Below are 21136 nucleotides of genomic sequence, written 5' to 3'. Positions count from 1 at the left end.
GAGGAATTGGCTTTGGGGGTGACCAGAGAGATATACCTGCTGGAGCGTGTGCTACAGGTGGGTGCTGCTACGGTGACCAGTGAGCTGAGATAAGGGGGGACGTTACCTAGCAGAGACTTGTTGATGACCTGAAGACCTTAGAAAGGCAGGGTAGGATAGATAGAGGTCTGTAGCAGTTTGGGTCAAGAGTGTCCCCTCCTTTGAAGATGGGGATGACAGCAGCTGCTTTCCAATCTTTTGGAATCTCAGACGACACGAAAGAGAGGTTGAACAGGCTAGTAATAGGGGTTGCAACAATTTCGGCAGATAATTTCAGAAAGAAAGGGTCCATATTGTCTAGCCCGGCTGATTTGAATTCACACTTGAATCCAAGATGGTGTAGCAGTCAGACGTCTTTGTCCTTCGTCTTGTCGTGTCCCATATATATATATATATTTACATCTTTTATTCGCATATCTTTCCATATATTTTTTTCTAAAAACTCAACCTCAAAACACTCTCCTGCAACCCGCCTCACCAATAAAAAAAATAAAAAAGTATTATTTACCTCAAATCTGAAATCCACAACAGAAGCTAGCCAGAGGTTAGCCAGAGGCTGGATAGTTACTGGCTAACGTTGGAGTTCAGCTAGCCACGGTTGGCGGTCATCAGCTATCCCTTAGCTCGAAAAGCTATCGCCAGTTTTGTACAGTGCGACTCAGACCAAAGCATACCGGACCTATTTTCTCTCCATATCCCCGGATTTCTACCACAGGCTCTGGACATTTACACCTGGATCTTGCAGCTAGCTAGCTGCTACCCGAGTGACTATTGGCTAACGTCGGTCCGAAGCTAACATCAATTATTCCGGAGCTAGCCAGCTGAAGAGTTCCATCAGCCACTCCTGGGCCACAGCCTTCACGACTGGACTACCGACGTTATCTGCCCGAGGGAGTTATCCAACTGGCCCCTCCGTCGCGACGTAACCTGAACACCCATCTGTGGCCCGCTAATCGTTAGCTGTCTTATCGGCTGCTATCTGAATAGGTCTATCGGACAATTTTCTTGGGCCACTATAACTATTTTGCCTATTGGACTGGTCCCCCCACCACACGGAACCCCACTAATCTACAGACAGAAACGCACGAAGTGGCTAAAAACAGACCTCCCTCCATCTTCTGCCAGCTTTCTACCTATGGCCCGGCTAGCTGTCTGAATCCCACGGGACCCTTATGATCACTCGGCTAAGCATGCCTCTCCTTAATGTCAATATACCTTGTCTATTGCTGTTCTGGTTAATGTTTATTGGCTTATTTCACTGTAGAGCCTCTAGCCCTGCTCATTATACCTTATCCAACCTTTCAGTTCCACCACCTACACATGCTATGACATCTTCTGGTTTCAATTATGTTTCTAGAGACAATATCTCTCTCATCATCAATGCCTAGGTTTACCTCCACTGTATTCACATCCTACCATACTTTTGTCTGTACATTATACCTTGAAGCTATTTTATTGCCCCCAGAAACCTGCTGCTTTTACTCTCTATTCTGGGTGCCATAGATGACCAATTCTCATAGCTTTTAGCCGTACCCTTATCCAACTCCTCCTCTGTTCCTCTGGTGATGTAGAGGTGAATCCAGGCCCTGCAGTGCCTAGCTCCACTCCTATTCCCCAGGCGCTGTCTTTTGATGACTTCTGTAACCGTAATAGCCTTGGTTTCATGCATGTTAACATTCGAAGCCTTCTCCCTAAGTTTGTTTTATTCACTGCTTTAGCACACTCTGCCAACCCGGATGTCCTAGCCGTGTCTGAATCCTGGCTTAGGAAGTCCACCAAAAATTCTGAAATCTTCATCCCTAACTACAACATATTCAGACAAGATAGAACAGCCAAAGGGGGTGGTGTTGCAATCTACTGCAGAGATTGCCTGCAGAGTTCTGTCCTACTATCCAGGTCTGTGCCCAAACAATTTGAATTTCTGCTTTTAAAAATCCATCTCTCTAAAAACAAGTCTCTCACCGTTGCCGCCTGCTATAGACCACCCTCTGCCCCCAGCTGTGCTCTGGACACCATACGTGAACTGATTTCTCCCCATCTATCTTCAGAGCTCGTGCTGCTAGGTGACCCAAATTGGGGCATGCTTAACACCCCAGCCATCCTACAATCTAAGCTTGATGCCCTCAATCTCACACAAATTATCAATGAACCTACCAGGTACCACCCCAAAGCCTTAAACACGGGCACCCTCATAGATATCATCCTAACTAACTTGTCCTCTAAATACACCTCTGCTGTTTTCAACCAAGATCTCAGCGATCACTGCCTCATTGCCTGCATCTGTAATAGGGTCAGCGGTCAAACGACCTCCACTCATCACTGTCAAACGCTCCCTGAAACATTTCAGCGAGCAAGCCTTTCTAATCGACATGGCCCGGGTATCCTGGAAGGATATTGACCTCATCCCGTCAGTAGAGGATGCCTGGTTATTTTTTTTAAATGCCTTCCTCACCATCTTAAATAAGCATGCCCCATTCAAGAAATTTAGAACCAGGAACAGATATAGCCCTTGGTTCTCTCCAGACCTGACTGCCCTTAACCAACACAAAAACATCCTGTGGCGTTCTGCATTAGCCTCGAACAGCCCCCGTGATATGCAACTTTTCAGGGAAGTTAGAAACCAATATACACAGGCAGTTAGAAAAGCCAAGGCTAGCTTTTTCAAGCAGAAATTTGCTTCCTGCAACACAAACTCAAAAAAGTTCTGGGACACTGTAAAGTCCATGGAGAATAAGAACACCTCCTCCCAGCTGCCCACTGCACTGAGGATAGGAAACTCTGTCACCTCCGATAAATCCACTATAATTGAGAATTTCAATAAGCCTTTTTCTACAGCAGGCAATGAGGCAGTGATTGCTGAGATCTTGGTTGAAAACAGTAGAGGTGTATCCACCACTACGCGGTGGACATTCGCACGTTGGCCGCCGAGAGTGCCTGAATTCCGGAGTCTCTTTTCGATACTTTTCTGCACGGATTATCTGAGGAGATTAAGGATGAGCTAGCTGCTCGGGAACTGCCGGTGGACCTCGACTTCCTTATCACTTCAACCATTAAAATTGATGGACACCTAAGGGAACGCAAGAGTGAGAGGAGGTCTGGTCTCGGGCACATGGTGCGTTCACCTCCTATGGAATCCGGGAGTTTCTGAAGGCAGCTCTTCCGAGAGGAGTCGAAGCCACCCGAGCTCTCTCGTGAATCTATGACGGGTGAGTTGGATACTCCTGAGCCTATGCAGTTGCGAAGAACTAGGCTATCAATTTGGGAGCGCTCACGGAGGATGAACAGTAACTGTTGTCTGTACTGTGGAGGGGAAGGACATTTTATACCTTTATACCTATTAGGTAACCCTTTTCTTTAGTGGGTACTAGTACCATGGTGAGTCAGACTGGGAGTTCCCTAATTCCCATCACCTGCACACCCCTTTTTGCTCTTGTGCTGTGGGGAGACCAATCTAAGTCTCTCCGAGTGCTCATTGACCACAGTGAGACAATACAGTTCCTCCTCATGACATCTCCCCATGTTCCGGTTGTGTTGGGGTTTTCCTGGCTCCAAAAGCACAATCCTGTGATTGACTGGACCACTAGTTCCATCCTGAGTTGGAGCCCATTTTGCCATTCCCACTGCCTTCAAGCAGCACAGCCTTCCTCAAGTCACCTTCCTCAGGATGCTAGCAAGACTGTGGATGTCTCTGCTATTCCCACAGAATACCATGACCTCCTAGAAGTTTTCAGTAAGGCACGTGTTACTTCCCTTCCCCCGCACCGTCCTTATGATTGTGCCATTGATCTTCTCCCAAGCACTACACCACCTCGGGGTCGATTGTATTCTCTGTCTGGACCAGAGACCAAAGCAAATGTAGAAGTACATAGAGGAGTCTCTGGCCACTGGGGCCGTCCGTCCGTCTACATCTCCTGCCAGCGCAGGGTTTTTCTTTGTGGAGAAGGACAAGACCCTGCGTCCGTGCATTGACCACCGGGGACTTAATGACAATACTGTCAAGAATCATTACCCCCTTCCTCTCCTCTGTGGTTGAACCTCTCCAGGGGGCCACCATATTTTCCAAGTTGGACCTTTGAAATGCCTACCACCTGGTTCGGATATGCGAGGGGGATGAGTGGAAGACAACCTTCAACACAGTGGACATTATGAGTACCAGGTCATGCCATTTGGACTCACCAACGCCCCCGCTGTTTTCCAGGCTTTGGTCAATGATGTGCTTCGGGACATGCTAAACCGGTTTGTGTTCGTGTACCTTGACGACATCCTGTTTTTTTCTCGATCGGCACAAGAATATGTTCTACATGTCAGACAGGTCCATCAGCACCTCTTGGAGAACCAACTGTTCATGAAAGCCGAGAAGTGCGAGTTCCACCGCTCTACTATCAACTTTCTGGGATATGTCATTGCTGAGGGCAATATTCAGATAGATCCTGGAAAGGTGAAAGCAGTGGTGGATTGGTCTCAACCAATGTCCATGGTGCAGTTGAAACGGTTTCTTGATTTGCAAACTTCTAACCGCCGTTTCATTTGGGACAACAGCAACCTGGCGGCACCCCCCCTCGGTACTCACCTCTCCCAAGGTACCGTTCAAATGGTCTCCAGCTCTCGACAAAGCCTTTGTGGCCCTGAAGCATCGGTTCACAACAGCACACATCCTCATCTATCCGGACCCCTCGTGTCAATGTGTGGTCGAAGTGGATGCTTCTGATGTTGGAGTGGGGGCCATCCTATCCCAGCGATCTGCCCAGGACCAGAAGCTTCATCCCTGTGCCTTCCTGTCCCATCGTCTCAATCCTGCTGAAAGGAACTACGATGTTGGCAACCGAGAACTCCTGGCGGAGAAGATGGCGTTGGAGGAGTGGAGGCACTGGCTGGAAGGTGCAGAACAGCCATTCCTGGTCTGGAACGACCATTAAAAACCTTGAATATCTCCATACAGCCAAGTGCCTCAACTCCAGGCAGGCCCGGTGGGCCCTCCTGTTCACCAGATTTAACTTCCCCATCTCCTACCGCCCAGGGTCTAAGAATGTGAAGCCTGACGCCCTCTCCCGCCTACACAGTTCCGCTGCCACACCCTCGACCTCTGAAACAATTTTCCCTACCTCATGCCTTGCTGCCACTGTGGATTGGGGTATTGAGAACCTGGTCCACGAGGCACAATGCTCCCAGCCTGGACCTGAAGGGGGCCCGGCTAACCGGCTGTTTGTCCCTAATCAAGTCCGGTCCTGGGTTCTGGAATGGGCTCATTCCTCCAGGCTGACCTGTCATCCAGGGTCCCGTCGTACACTAGCCTTCCTTCGACAACGTTTCTGGTGGCCCACAATGGCCCCTGACGTCTCTGCCTTCATCACCGCATGCACGGTGTGTGCTCACAACAAGACTCCAAGGCAAGCCCCTTCTGGCCTCCTGCAGCCACTACCAGTTCCTCATCGTCCCTGGTCTCATATATTTCCAGATTTTGTCACTGGGCTCCCTCCGTCTGATGGCAACACTGTCATTCTGATGGTAGTCAATCAGTTCTCCAAGGCCGCCCATTTCATCCCTCTCCCCAAACTAACTTCTGCCAAGGAGACGGCCCAGCTTATGGTGCAGCATCTCTTCAGGATCCATGGACTCCCGGTAGACATGGTCTCCGATTGGGGTTCTCGTCTCAGTTCTGGAAGGCATTCTGCACCCGTATTGGGTTGTCGGCCAGCCTGACATCCCGATTCCATCCCCAAACTAACAGTCAGTCGGAGCGAGCCAACCAAGACCTGGAGACCACCTTAAGGTGCCTGGTCTCAACCAACCCCATTACCTGGAGCCGTCAACTGGTCTAGGTGGAGTATGCCCAGAACACTCTTCCCAGTTCTGCCACGGGACTCTCCCCTTTCGAGTGCTCCATGGGGTATCAGCCTCCACTCTTCCCTGAACAAGAGCAGGAGGACAGCGTACCCTCAGCCCAGACGTTTGTCTGCCGCTGTCGACGTACCTGGAGAAGAGCTATTCTCAAGACCAACTCCAGGTACCGCATTGGGCAGAGTGTATGGCTGTCCACACGTGACCTGCCCCTTCGGGTAGCGTCCCACAAACTGCCCCCCCCACCCCCCCGTTTTATTGGTCCTTTTCCCATCTACAAAGTCCTGAGTTCCACTGCTGTCCATCTCTTGTTACACCGTAGCCTCCGTATTCACCCTACGTTCCATGTGTCTACAACTAAACCCGTATCTCACAGTTCTTTGTCTCCTGTCCCCAAGCCTACCCCTCCCTCCCCGTGTTATTGATGGCCATCCGGCATATGCGGTGAGACGTCTCCTGGGTGTTCGACCACGGGGCAGGGGTTTACAGTACCTGGTTGACTGGGAGGGTTACGGCCCGGAGGAGAGGTGCTGCGTTCCCGCTAGAGACATCCTGGATCCAGCCCTCATCGCCGACTTCCACCGCCAACACCCCGGACAACCAGGTGGCGCCCTTAGGGGGGATGGAGGGCGGCAGGCGTAATGTACTTGTACTAATGTACTTGTTCTCTTGCTCAGTTGTGCTCCGGGGCCTCACACTCCTTTCTATTCTGGTTAGAGCCAGTTTGCGCTGTTCTGTGAAGGGAGTAGTACACAGCATTGTATGAGAGCTTCAGTTTCTTGGCAATTTCTCACATGGAATAGCCTTCATTTCTCAGAACAAGAATAGACTGATGAGTTTCAGAAGAGAGTTCTTGGTTTCTAGCCATTTTGAGCCTGTAATCAAACCCACTGATGCTCCAGATACTCAACTAGTCTAAAGAAGGCCAGTTTTACTGCTTCTTTAATCAGCACATTCATTTTCAGCTGTGCTAACATAATTGCAAAGGGGTTTTCTAATGATCAATTAGCCTTTTAAAATGATAAACTTGGATTAGCTAACACAACGTGCCATTGGAACACAGGAGTGATGGTTGCTGATAATGAGCCTCTGTACGCCTATGTAGATATTCCATAAAAAATCTGCCGTTTCCAGCTACAATAGTCATTTACAACATTAACAATGTCTACACTGTATTTCTGATCAATTTGATGTTATTTTAATGGACAAAAACATTTGCTTTTCTTTCAAAAACAAGGACATTTCTAAGTGACCCCAAACTTTTGAAAGGTAGTGTAAATCTTCACGCCCAGTCTTAGGTTATTTGCACTCTGAAGCAGGTTCTCATCAAGGATTTGCCTGTATTTAGCTCCATTCATTGTTCCCTCTATCCTTACCAATCCCCCAGTCCCTGCCGTTGAAAACCATCTCCATAGCATGATGCTGCACAGTCGGGATGGTGTTAGACAGGTGACGAGCTGTGCCTGGTTTTCTCCAGACATAGTATTTTTTTGCATTCAGGACAATTTTTGTCTCATCAGACCACAGGCTCATTTGCCTTATGCTCTCATAGTCCTTCACGTGCCTTTTGGCAAACTCCAGGCGTGCTGTTTTGTGCCTTTTTCTCAGGAATGGCTTCCGTCTGGTCACTCTCATAAAGCCCAGATTAGTGAAGTGCGGTAGAGACTGTTGTCCTTCTGGCAGGTTCTCCCATCTCAACCAAGGAACTCTGTAGTTCTGTCAGTGGTCATTGTGTTCTTAGTCACCTCCCTGACCAAGGACCTTCTTGCCTGGTTGCTTAGTTTGGTCGGACGGCCAGCTCTAGGCAGAGTCTGGGTAGTTCCATATTTTTGATGTAGACCTCTGTGCTCTTGGAAACTTTCAAAACTTTAGAAATAGTTTTATACCCTTGTCCAGATATATGCCTCATCACAACTCTATCTCGGAGTGCTACGGACAGTTCCTTGGACTTCATGGTATAGTTTCTGCTCTGACATGCACTGTCATCTGTGGGACCTTATATACAGTGCATTCGGAAAGTATTCAGACCCCTTCCCACATTTTGTTACGTTACAGCCTTATTCTAAAATGTATTCAATGTTTTTCATTAATCTACACACAATACCCCACAATAACAAAGCACTTTTTTTTTTTTTTTTACATTTATACAAATGTATAAAAAATGTCAAACTGAAATACCTTATTCACATAAGTATTCAGACCCTTTGCTATGAGACTGGAAATTGAGCTCAGGTGCATCCTGTTTCTATTGATCATCCTTAAGATGTTTCAACAACTTGATTGGAGTCCACTTATGGTAAATTCAATTGATTGGAAATGATTTGGAAAGGCACACACCTGTCTATAAAAGGTCCCACAGTTGACAGTACATGTCAGAGCAAAAACCAAGCCATTTGGTCGAAGGAATTGTCCGTAGAGCTGCGAGATAGGATTGTGTCAAGGCACAGATATGGGGAAGGGTACTAAAACATGTCTGCAACATTGAAGGTCCCCAAGAACACAGTGGCATCCATAATTCTTAAATGAAAGAAGTTTGCAACCACCAAGACTCTTCCTAGAGCTGGCCGCCGAGCCAAACTGAGCAATTGGGGGAGAAGGACCTTGGTCAGGGAGATGACCAAGAACCCGATGGTCACTCTGACAGAGCTCCTGAGTTCCTCTGTGGAGATGGTGATCCTGCTGGAAGGTTCTCCCATCTCTGCAGCACTCTACCAATCAGGCCTTTATGATAGTGGCCAGATGGAAGCCACTCCTCAGTAAAAGGCACAACAGCCCGCTTGGAAATTCACCTAAAGGACTCTCAGACCATGAGAAGCAAGATTCTCTGGTCTGATGAAACCAAGATTGAACTCTTCGGCCTAAATGCCAAGCGTCACGTCTGGAAGAAACATGGCACCATGACTACGGTGAAGCATTGTGGTGGCAGCATCATGCTGTGAGGATGTTTTTCAGCGGCTCGGACTGGGAGACTAGTCAGGATCGAGGAAAAGAAGAACAAAGAGATCCTTGTTGATAACCTGTTCCAGAGCGCTAAGGACCTCAGACTGGGGCTAAGGTTCACCTTCCAACAGGACAACAACCTTAAGCACACAGCCAAGACAATGCAGGAGTGGCTTCAGGACAAGTCTCTGAATGTCCTTTGGCGCCCCAGCCAGAGCCCAGACTTGAACCCAGACTGGAGAGTGCACTGTAGACAGGTGAGTTTCTTTCTAAATCATGTCCAAACAATTGAATTGGCCATAGGTAGACTCCAAACAAGTTGTAGTGACATCTCAAGGATGTTTCAAACTGTAACAAAACAAAATGTGGAAAAAGTCAGGGGGTATGAATAGGGAAAGGGGATACCTAGTTAGTTGCACAACTGAATCCATTCAACCAAAATGTGTCCTCCTCATTTAACCCAACCACTCTGAGTCAGAGGAACAGTTGTTGTGGGAGTTAACTGCCTTGCTAAAGGGAACAGCAGATTTTTCCACCTTGCCGGCCAAGGATTCAAACAAGCAACCTTGTGGTTACAGTCCCAATACTCTAACTGCTAGGCTACCTGACACCTCTGAAGGTATTGTATATCCCATGAAAGACCTAAATAAACCACTTATACAACTAACAAATAAGTGGAGGTAATTGCAGAATAGGGTTGGAAAATTCAAGTAACTTTCACAAATTCCCAGGAATTCCTGGTAGAAGGATAAAGGATTTCTTCCAACTGGGATTTCTGGAAAACCTGGGAATTTTTGGAAAGTTACCGTGATTTTTCAACCCTATTGCAAATAGATGGTGTATACCTTCTTTCCCTTCTTGGTGGGTTTGATGTTGATCTTGGCTCTTTCCTGGAACGTCTGTCGGAGCACATGTCTGACTAGAGGCTCTCGGGCGATCTGCATGGCAACCATGTAGCGAGTCCCCTCCAGTACTGCCTCCGCTGTGCTGAACTGGCTGCACAGGCAGAGAGAACATAATATTAGTAGTATTGTGGAAGGTATAGGTTTGCATCTGAAATGGTGCGACTTGAGATGCAGCCATGTACAAGTTTGCATATTCAACTCTCAACACCAACTCTGTTACTGCTAAAATGGTTGGGTTATCTTAATATTAAAGTGTATTCTGAATACAGTGCAATAATGTGTCGCCGGTTAACCTGCAGATGTAGTCCTTAGCCAGCTCCATGGGCTCAGCAGGAAACTGCTCCGTCTCGTGACGCTGGTAACTGTCACGTAGGTTTTCTCCAAACTGCTCTGGAGTCAGACCAAACTTCTTGGCCAGGCCATCTGACGAGAGAACCCTTTAAATGGTGGACTCAAAAACTGTTGCAAATACAGTTGGCTCGTGATACAGGAAGTGCACTTCGATTAGCAAACTCTGTTTAAGTACACTAGTCACAGTTTTCCAGTCACACATTCTTTCGCAAGTTTTTGTATTATCACGAGCTAACTGTATAGACCTGAAGATGTACTGTATAGCACACAAATCTGTCTGTAATAGGTGCTGATAGTGACACCTACTGGACACACATGATAAAGCACTTACCCAGTCCTGCACACTGGCAGATGCTGTACATATCCCTGCGAGATGCAAGCTTCAGGTCCGGCCCCTTTGACTGCTCCTCTTCTTCCTCTTCCTCCTCCTCTACTTCCTGCTCATTACCTGCGAGCAGAATACATGATAATTACTCTGGTGAGGGTAAAGGTGCTTTCCCCATCTTACAATATATAATCTAAAACGTACCATCTTCATCCACTTTGATCTTCTTCAGCTTTTTCTTGCTGGACCTGGCTGCATTCTGCATCTTTGGAATATCCCGGCCATAGTACAGCAGGAAATGGTTGTAGACGTCGCCCAGTTCATCACTAGACTGGACATCCTTCAGCCTTGCCAAAAAACATAATCAGGTATGCATTCAGATACAACAAAGATAATCAAGACTAGCGTTCTGTCCAAGGGGTGTACTTGTACATCAAGTTGCCTCACTACAGAAACAGGACATGGGCTGTTCTGGCTCAGACAAGGCTTATTTACAAACATGTTTGACATGACAAGCCTTACCTCTCTAAATCTGAAGTGTCTAGTGGTCGAATGCCATCAGCCAGTGGCTTATCTGGGTCAGCTGAGATCTGTTCAAACTGGTATCCCTGCATCTTCTGGAACAGGCGTCTCAGGTTCTGTTTGCGGGTTTTCAGCTGGGTCCACTGAGGAGGAAAGAAAGTCCCACATTAAACAGTAATTAAACAGAGACAATAAATGAAGGGTTTAAGTTAACCAAAATCCAATGCTACAGTATATTACCTTCTCATCCCACTGCCAAACCTTCCACAGATCATTGATATTGAGTTCAGGCTCCACATACTCTTTCCTGTAGAACGCTATAAACGGAACCTAGAGGTGAAACAATGAAGACAGTTGTATTAACTAACTGTGAAAAATGATATGGAAGAACTCAACTTTACATACACTGCTAGAAGGACTGTGTAGTACCTCAAAGTGTTGGTTTCTCATGAAATTCAAAGCCTCTTTAATCTTCTGGATGGTGCTGGGGCCTTTTCTGCTGAAAGTAGTGGTTGGACCTCTGTCCAAATAGTCTGCGTTCTCCTGAAAACACATAATATTAGATTTAAAAAATCACAAGCATTTTAAAAACAGACCTAGACTGTAGCATCAGCTTTAACTAATTATCTTATAAGACCTAGCTAAAATATCCTCACTCCAGTACCTGCATGGAGATGGTGAGAGTAGAGAAGGCATTCCTATAGATCCACTCAGCCTCCTGTTCCAGCTCATCATCCTCTGCTGGCTTCACACGAGTGGAGCGTAACTAAAAACAACAAGACCACACACACAGAAAAGGGTATGAGCTACAGCAGTGGTATTCAAAGTCGGGGTCGCGGGGGAACTACAGTGAAAAAATTAAGAGTATAGATTATTGTATGGGACATTATGCAAAGGTTTTTGAGAAAGATAATTATAATTTATTTATTTTATTTAGTAAATGTATTTATTAGTTTCTTTTCATTTTGATAAGAGATGCAAATGTAATGAATTGAAGGTGATTTGTTTATGTAAAAATCTAAATGTACCGATTTTAATGTTGTGTCATATTTGGGGTGGAGTCATGCAAAATCATTGCGAAAAAAATTTGGTCCCCAGAAATTCTGGCTGAAGAAATGGAGTCCCCCCTGAAAAAGTACCACAGGGCTACAGCGTCAAGCCCATAACAGTTATAGGTGAGTTTCAGGTGCTCATGTGTCCCAATGACTATGACTGTGACTGTGCACCCTATTCCCTATATAGTGCACTACTTTTGACCAGAGCCCATAGGGTCCGAGTGCCATTTAGAACGCAACCTATAGAAGTATACACACCTGGAACCTCTCTGGCATGTCAGTGGAGCGGATCTCGTTGTCTTGGTCCGTCATGTGACTGCTCTCCAGCTCGCTAGGCTCATAGATCTCAAAGATACTGCGTCGACCCACCCTCTTCTTGGCCTGCTTCTTGGGCCGGTCCCATGACTCTTCATCTGCATCCTCCTCCTCCTCCTCTGCATCTTCATAGGCTTCAGTGTCAAACTCGGCAAAGTCAAAGTCCCCTCCGAATATCTCTTGGGCCTCCTGAAGGGCTCTGTAAAAAGGCAGTGGTGCTCAGTACTAAATACTGCATGTGAGTACAGATAAACATGCCAGCGTCACAAATGGCACTCTATTATAGTGCCCTACTTTTGACCAGGGCCCATAGGGGAATAGGGTGCCATTTGGGAAACATCTACCATATCAAATTCTATTGCACAGATAGGACTTCTTACTTTCGGGTAAGCTTTCAGGTGGAGAGGCTACTGCAAATTGGGATCTAAGTGATTAAATGAAATGTCAGAATCACTTACGCATCTGTATATCCTGGCAGCTTCTTCCTCCACTTGGGTTTTTTCAAGGGCTGTCCGTCATCATCCACAATAAAGTCATCAATATCTGAGGAAATAAAAAAAACCCACTATGACTCAAATATTTTCGAGTGGCTAACTCAAAACAACTCGACTGTTTATAGATGAAGAAACTAAAATGTTTCATACCAGACTCTTCATCGTCCTCCTCCTCATCCTCCCCGGGATGCAAAGGCACATCCAATGCCTCGCCCTCATCCGCTCCCGTCCCCATGAAGATCTCATCCGCTATCATGTCCTTCTCATGGGCCTCCCTAACATCTTCATCTCCCTCCTCATCCTCATCGTCCGACATGTCTCGCAAACGACGGAACTTTTGCTGTTTATGATGATAAGGAAGGAGTACAGATATCAGGAAAACATTTTAGCCAATCTCCTTTTACATAGTATTTTTAGAGAGTGGGACCATGGGACATGACACGAGACCTCCGCTGTGTGTTATAATGTCCATGATGACAATTAATTTTGCTTGTCATAATGGCATCAGAATATTTACCCTTTTCACTTTTACTCCCAAATTCTCCTCAATGAGATCAATATCATCATCATCCAAGCGGTCGTCAAAGCCTGTAGACAGAAATCGCAAGATACACAAACACCAAAGGTGATTATTATTGGTATGCATGATTCTGCTGCACACTGTTTGGTGTCACAAATCATGAAGGCTTGAATCTGAATGGGCAAAATAGAATCAAAGGGTTTACGACATTATAGTTTATTCAATGACTGAAGACATAGCCTACAATGTGGCTAGGGAGCAATCACAGTGCAGCCCAGACATGAATAAATACAGGACCAATTTATGAATGACCACTTACTTCTCTTCCTCTTACGGTGTCCAATTTCCTCCCCAGAGTCACTATCACCTTCTTTATCTTTATTCCCTTCTTCCTCATCCTCTTCCTCCCCTTCCTCCACACCATCATCAATCAGACCACAGAGGTTTCCATCCGCATCTTGATCCTCTGTATTCTCCTCTTCCTCCTCCTCATCTAAGTCACAAATCAAGAAGTTGTACATTGTTAACATCGATCGTATTTAGGGTAGTTGTGATGATGATAACTCTGTCAAGGGACATCTTTCAAATAAAGTCTAAATGATTCACATGCTGTACAATGAATAGATTACCATCATTTGCTGCAGCATGCTTCAGTGCCTTTTTCTCTGTGTCCTCTGGACTCCCAAATTCCTCCTCAGACTCCTCTGCTTCCCTCTCGATGAAATCCATTTTTAGTGGCTGTTGAAGAGATAATAAACAACATGATTTTCATTTGCTGGTTATGTGTTAAAAAAAACAGTTTTTGGAAATTATGTTATGGGACAAAATGATTCCATAATTTAAAAACGTTAACAAATGTATTACACCATATTTTACAGTTTAAGTATGGCTATGTCATAAGAAAACCTTATTGTAAACAATGAAATATTAGGCTACAATAAGCTATGATGATAAGACGCTGCTGTCTGCCATGGCTGACTGGTAGAGATGCAGTAGAACATTATTATAGCCAGGGGGCGAAGACATTGCTAGATATCACAAGGTTTAGCTAGTTAGCTACGATAAAAATGTATATGACTTTGCAAATAAGCAAAGGTAGCCGTAGCTATCCAACGGATATCAGGCTGGAGCTGCAGGTAGCATTCTTCTTAGCTACAACAACATAGCTAACGTTAGCTAGCTTGCATAACAACAATGGAAAGAGATGGCTACCAAGCTAGCCCCATCTACTGTAGCTAGCATACAGCTGTATTGCCAGAAACAGCTGGCTGACTCCCATTGCCCATAACGGTACATACCTATGTGACAGGAGGCAGGACCGGCTCCTTTTTAAGTTGACTGATTAGCAAAGCGTGATATGGAAAATAGATTCATTTCTTGACGACAAAAATGTGTTAGCTATCTAGGCGCAAGCAAATTTCCAAGACTGGAATGCAGAAAAATCCCTCAAACTCCAAATGAAGGCGAGGCACGTCACAGATGAACACAGCTCTCCTTGGATTGCAGAGTGCAATCCTTGCATTATACTTTTCAATGTTTTCGTGTATTATTTTTCTAGTGTTATGCTATGTAACATAATACATTTTGTTTTTGCATTAGTTTTCAATGTCTTTACTTTTCAATGTCTTCTTTTTGTAATATTTGTATGTAACATAGAAAATGTTATTCAGTTTAATTGGACCTTGTGTTTACTGTATTGTATCGACACCAGCACACAAAATTCACTTGAAATATAACTTTATTTTAGCAAACACATTAATTAAAAAAATGATCTAAATATTGATGGAAAATTGCAATCGTGTTGTTACACAATGTCAGTATTATCAGGTTGTATCAGATTGTAAAGGGGCTGTAGTGTAGCCTACAATACTTTTCATGGCAAATAATCATTTTCGGATCAGACCCAAAATCACAATTCAAAAACTCCACAATCATACAGCTTTAAGCCAACGTTCAATCCTCTGAGATGATCAAGGTGCATCAGATTCCTCCTGCAGGACTGCTCTATGACACTTGCTCCACAGGTCGCATTTGAACATCTCCAATCTAGATATGTAAAGACAGGAGTATAGTAGTTATTATTTGTCAGATTATGGAAAACTTTTCCCCCATTCATTCAAACATTGATGGAAGTGAACAGAGTGTGGAAAGAATACTGAGACAGACAAGTGTCCAACTTACGTGAACATGTGGCGGTGTGCCTAAGACATACGTTACAGCACTGGCAATGTCGACTGCTTCCAAACACTGTAAGAAGGCAGTAGAATTATAACGTACACATTCAAAAACAATCATAAAGCCTGTATACACAGATATCATTATTATTGTTATTATTCACCTTCATACTGTTGTAGGTAGCAGCAGCCTTCTCTGGATGGAGGCTGTGAAGCCGGAAAGCAAATTCTGTTTCCACCATACCAGGAGATATACACTGTTCAGAGGAAAACAGAAACACAGGGTTAGTGACAGTTTGACATTAGATGGCTCTAACGATTACATTGTGCATTAGCTAGATAAAATCGGTTGATTTGTAAACATCAAATGTGGTCTATCATGAGGACACACTGGCCTGATATTGTGGAGTGTTGCCAATAATAGAACACCATCGTTTTCAGCAGTGTACTGTTGGTGTACAGTACTCACAATATGATAAATTAGCACAATTCAGTGCTGGGTGGCTATGGACGACTGATCAGCTCATTGACAATAGAATGAAATATTTCTAATAAGAAGACTAAGAATTAATAACTTACCGTGGCTCGAATGTGGGTTTTAGCCTCTCGCAGCTCTTGCCGCAGCCCTTCTGTCAGGGCAGTCACAGCATACTTGGTAGCACTATAGAAGTGTGTATCAGCACTGAAAACTACACGATGGCCACTCATACTAGAATAAAAGAAGATACATTATGGTTTGTACCACCAGTGGATTGTCCAAAGAAAAGCATTCACTGCAACCCGAGTCCAATTGCATATCTGGAGGTAGAGATAGAGTTGTACAGTACCTGTTTATGTTGATGATATGTCCATCATCCACCTTCCTCTCCTTCATAGACTGGTATGCCTCTCGTGTGCAGATAGACAATGCAATGACGTTCACCTGTAAAATACAGCCGTTGAATATCAATGTGATATTAAATAATGGACTGAAGAAAGTGTGACGGCCATCCCTTGTTTTTTTTAGATAAATAAGGTCAGTGACAACACAGAGTTTGAAACGTACATCAATAACAAATGTTATTAAATGATGGAGAGCATGACACAGGATAGCGAAAATCATGCTTTGTTTTTTGACTGTAAGTTGTTCTTGATAAGAGTGCCTGCTAAATGACTAAAAATAAAAGATAAATATGGACAGCAGTTGACATAAACACAGAGATCATTGACAGTGACACCTACATCAATCATTGTCCTCCAGCCATCGGTTTTGCCATTCAACAGTGACTCTGAATGGGCCAGGCCAGCATTGTTGATGCACACATCCACTCCCTGATGGAGAGTCTTGATGGCAGAGAACATGGAAAGGATCTCCTCTTCATTTGAAAGGTCACATTTGTAGGGGACAAGGGTGCCAGTGAGCCCAGCGCTTTGACACTCTGCTGCCAGTTTCTAAAATCAAGAGGTAAGATGACTTCATGCACTATGTTCCAAAGGTTAAAACACCATGGTGAAGCCATATGAAAGTAATTCCCAAATGTGCTTCATTTGACTAATAATAATTTTCTACAATATCATATACTACTGTGACACACATAAAAGTAATGAAACAGTTTGCAAAGAATACTTCACAATTGGTATAGATCAGGTGCCATTAGACTGTAGTAATCTATAATAAACCTACGTGCAGTAAAACGTGAGGCAAACCTTGTGACAGAATGCAGGTGACATGTCAATTATTTATTTGTAGGCCCATATAGGCTACATATGAAACAGTGCAGTAAGTGTGTATTTTGAATTCTTGAAATTGTTTGATGTTATATGAAAGTAGAGGGATTTATGTTTCTAGAACCGTACCGCAATTGATAATCTATTCAGTATTTGGCTGTTTAGTTTTCCAGAGCCAATTCGCCATTTAAACAAAACATGTAAGGTCATTGGAGTAAGGTTAGCTCCTTTAGTCCAATATTGGTCTAAGATAGTAGTAGAGTAGCCTAGTCAGTACAGTTCAAAAAGTAGCAACAACAAAAAGGCTACACTAACGCTGTACGTCACATACATGGCCCCCACCTCTATTTTCTCGACATTCCTGGCACAGCCGACAACCTTCATGCCGTGCTGGACAAGAGCCTTGCAAATCGCCGCTCCGATTCCAACAGAAGCCCCGGTAACAAGCGCCACTCTACCTTTCCAGCGATCCATAGTCTATCAACACAACTGGATTTCCTAAAGTTGATCAATTGTGCACTTCTCAAATCGTTCAGAATTTTGCAGAATATCAGCTACGTTGTATCCATTGATAGGTGCACAAACTCCCTAACTCGTGCCCAATGAAACTCAGGCCAAACCCCTTATCCCTCCGCACATGATTTAATATTCATAGGATGACTGATTGCTGTTCGAGCCTTTCCTTTCTTATTTTATTTTATTTAACCAGGCAAGTCAGTTAAGAAGAAATTATTATTTACAATGACAAACCCAAACGACTCTGGGCTAATTGTGCGCTGCCCTATGGGACTCCAAATCACGCCCGGATGTGATGTAGCCTGTATTCGACCCAGGAACTACAGTGACACCTCTTACACAGAGATGCAGTGTCTTAGACCGTTGCGCCACTCAGGAGTCCTATAGCCCTACTCTAGTGAAATGTGGTGTATTTAGCCAGCTACTCTCTCTGTCTGCCAATAAAACGATGCGTGTTCAAATACAATTCAGCAGGGGCACAACTTTGGTTTTAGAAGTGGGGGAACATAACATTATTATTATTTTTATCTGGTCAGATAAACACTCCAAACAGCCTACCCAGCTGCTCAGTGTCTGCAGGGTCCAAAAGCACACTGTTGCCTCGTTTTGTATCACATTCCAATTATACAACTGAGGGGGACAAAAATGCAATTTCAGAATGTGGGGGATATCTCCCCATCCCCAGTGAAAGTTAGGTCCCTGCTTCAGGGAACACACAACCTGATGGTTTCACAATTTTTGATAGGCCTATATGTATATCCCTTTGCAACAAATTGCTGGTAACTACAGTGCATTCGGCAAGTATTCAGACCCCTTGACTTTTTACACATTTTGTTACGTTACAGCCTTATTCTAAAATGGATAAAATAGTTTTTTCTCTCATCAAACAATACCACAAAAACAGGTTCTTAGAAATTTTTTGCAAATGTATTGAAAAACAAAACTGAAATATCGCAATTACATAAGGATTCAGACCCTTACTCAGTACTTTGTTGAAGCGCCTTTGGCAACGATTACAGCCTCGAGACTTCTTGGGTATGACGCTCCAATCTTGACACCCTTGTATTTGAGGAGTTTCTCCCATTCTTCTCTGCCGATCCTCTCAAGCTCTGTCAGGTTGGATGGGGAGTGTCGCTGCAGAGCTATTTTCAGGTCTCTCCAGAGATGTTAGATCGGGTTCAAGTCTGGGCTCTGGCTGGGACACTCAAGGACATTCAGAGACTTGTCCCTAAGTCGCTCCTGCATTGTCTTGGCTGTGTGCTTAGAGTCATTGTCCTGTTGGAAGGTGAACCTTAGCCCCAGTCTGAGGTACTGAGCACTCTGAAGCAGGTTTTCATCAAGGATCCTCTGTACTTTGCTCCATTCATCTTTCCCTCAATCCTGACTAGTCTCCCAGTCCCTGTCGCTGAAAAATCCCCACAGCATAATGCTACCACCACCACCATACTTCACCATAAGGATGGTGCCAGGTTCCGCCAGACGTGACACTTGGCATTCAGGCCAAAGAGTTCAATCTTGTTTTCATCAGACCAGAGAATGTTGGTCTGAGTCCTTTAGGTGCATTTGGGAAACTCCAAGCAGGCTGTCATGTGTCTTTTACTGAGGAGTGGCTTCCGTCTGGCCACTATCATAAAGGCCTGATTGGTGGAGTGCTGCAGAGATGGTTGTCCTTCTGGAAGGTTCTCCCATCTCCTCAGAGGAACTCAGGGGCTCTGTCAGAGTGACCATCGGGTTCATGGTCACCTCCCTGACCAAGGCCATTCTCCCCCAATTTCTCAGTTTGGCTCTGCGGCCAGCTCAAGGAAGAGTCTTGGTGGATCCAAACTTCTTCCATTTAAGAATGATGGATGCCACTGTGTTCTTGGGGACCTTCAATGCTGCAGACATGTTTTGGTACCCTTCCCCAGATCTGTGCCTTGACACAATCCTGTCTCGGAGCTCTACGGATTCCCTTGACCTCATGGCTTGGTTTTTGCTCTGACATGTACTGTCAACTGTGGGACCTTGTATAGACAGGTGTGTGCCTTTCCAAATTATGTCCAATCAATTGAATTTAGCACAGGTGGACTCCAATCAAGTTGTATAAACATCTCAAGGATGATCAATGGAAACAGGAGGCACCCAAGCTCATTTTCGAGTCTCATAGCAAAGGGTCTGAATACTTATGTAAATGTTATATTTCCTTTATATATTTAATATATATATTTTTTAATCTGCAAACCTGTTTTCGCTTTGCATTATGGGTATTGTGTGTAGATTGATGTGCGGTCTGAATACTTTCCGAATGCACTGTAGTTTACATGTTGTCAACAATCAAAGCCAAGTCCATCTGTTTTGCCCCATCGTTGCGTATTCTTCAGTTTTGTTGCTAAATAACCAACCCTTCTCTAGGAGAACCCTGGTTGATTCACAGGTAGAACAATTTTGGTTCCAAATATAACCGTTTTGGGTTCCATGTAGAACCCTTTCCACAGAGTGTTCTACATGGAACCCAAAATGGTCCTGCCTGGAACCAAAAAGGGATTTTACCTTTAACCAAAAAAAGGTTATCCTATGGGACAGCTGAAGAACCCTTTTTTCTAAGAGTGTATAACAATGAGCTCCAACATGGATTTGTAAATGATGTCATGTGAGGAGTATTCAAGAATCGTTGAAATTACACATTGACTCCTGGGGGTTCTGGAGTGGTCAGTCTAAGTTCGGTTTTGGTTGAAAGTGAAAGTTGAAAAGACATCTTTTCAAGTTGTTGCTTCGACGATTTAAACATAATTCCAAAGTACTTGCATACACACAGACACAGTATAAAAAATGTGTCTATGAACAATTGTATTAACAATCATACATCACTCCAGTATTTACACACAGTATTCATTTACAACATTCAAGTGCTAATTGTCTTTATTCCATTCCTGAAGAAGCATGACTGAAATCACCTACTCATATTTCAAACATCCAGCTTGACAAAAGCAAAAACATTTTTTTTCCATGCCTCACCATTAAGTAAATTATTGCCAATACATATTAACAAGGGGGTTTCCATTCGGTTTTTATATTTCATATTTACATTTCATGTAACATTTAGTAATCATCATTGTTAATGTAACCAACTTAGAATGTATTTGTACATTTATATTGTCTACAGATTTTAAGCCTTGAGACTATTTAGACATGGATTGTGTGTGCACGACATACTGTAAGTGGGCGCTTAGGGCCCTCTGGATGTCTATCTGCCCAATGGCAAAATAGTATAATTGCAACGTTTTCTCTCCGCGCCATGGCAAAATGTGTAGAATTGCAGAAAACTTGCTTTTAAACTGCAACATTTTCTCTATGTCCCTTTGCAAAATGTGTAGAATTACAGGAAAAAAATGTAAATAAATCTCTCCACAGGTCAAGAGGGGGGCCACTAAAATGTTTTGCCGCGAGGTGTGTGCC

The 21136-nt window shown here is 44.3% G+C and overlaps 2 protein-coding genes across 3 annotated transcripts in view; both read right to left on the bottom strand.

Annotated features, from left to right (window-relative positions):
- The window catches only part of LOC115163410 (transcription elongation factor SPT6), a 41328-nt gene extending 26536 nt beyond the window's left edge, over positions 1 to 14792 (bottom strand). Inside the window, exons 1-15 of one of the 2 annotated variants that reach the window (XR_003869735.1) lie at positions 14603 to 14792; positions 13934 to 14042; positions 13624 to 13797; positions 13302 to 13372; positions 12935 to 13124; positions 12749 to 12833; positions 12234 to 12489; positions 11585 to 11686; positions 11350 to 11463; positions 11161 to 11250; positions 10921 to 11063; positions 10603 to 10745; positions 10405 to 10521; positions 10016 to 10145; positions 9663 to 9813 (exon numbers count right to left, since the gene is read on the bottom strand). Coding sequence is in view for 1 of the 2 variants with exons in the window: in XM_029715244.1 (XP_029571104.1) it covers positions 9663 to 9813; positions 10016 to 10145; positions 10405 to 10521; positions 10603 to 10745; positions 10921 to 11063; positions 11161 to 11250; positions 11350 to 11463; positions 11585 to 11686; positions 12234 to 12489; positions 12749 to 12833; positions 12935 to 13124; positions 13302 to 13372; positions 13624 to 13797; positions 13934 to 14033 (1866 nt within the window). In the remaining variant the exon portion in view is untranslated. The remainder of the gene's footprint in view (positions 1 to 9662; positions 9814 to 10015; positions 10146 to 10404; positions 10522 to 10602; positions 10746 to 10920; positions 11064 to 11160; positions 11251 to 11349; positions 11464 to 11584; positions 11687 to 12233; positions 12490 to 12748; positions 12834 to 12934; positions 13125 to 13301; positions 13373 to 13623; positions 13798 to 13933; positions 14043 to 14602) is intronic. The other variant, XM_029715244.1, reaches the window with a different exon arrangement.
- A 232-nt stretch (positions 14793 to 15024) lies between these two features.
- On the bottom strand, positions 15025 to 17790 carry LOC115163408 (dehydrogenase/reductase SDR family member 11). Its single transcript, XM_029715242.1, has 7 exons — positions 17528 to 17790; positions 16700 to 16909; positions 16306 to 16400; positions 16058 to 16187; positions 15643 to 15735; positions 15486 to 15551; positions 15025 to 15350 (listed from the first exon to the last, which is right to left on the bottom strand). The coding sequence occupies exons 1-7, from the start codon at positions 17657 to 17659 to the stop codon at positions 15309 to 15311; spliced, it is 768 nt and encodes a 255-aa protein (XP_029571102.1). The 5' UTR covers positions 17660 to 17790; the 3' UTR covers positions 15025 to 15308.
- Positions 17791 to 21136: the final 3346 nt, after the last annotated feature.

The sequence above is a fragment of the Salmo trutta genome, chromosome 26, assembly GCF_901001165.1.
Source record: "Salmo trutta chromosome 26, fSalTru1.1, whole genome shotgun sequence".
In the NCBI taxonomy this organism is placed as follows: domain Eukaryota; kingdom Metazoa; phylum Chordata; class Actinopteri; order Salmoniformes; family Salmonidae; genus Salmo; species Salmo trutta.
This window is presented reverse-complemented; position numbering and strand designations above follow the sequence as displayed.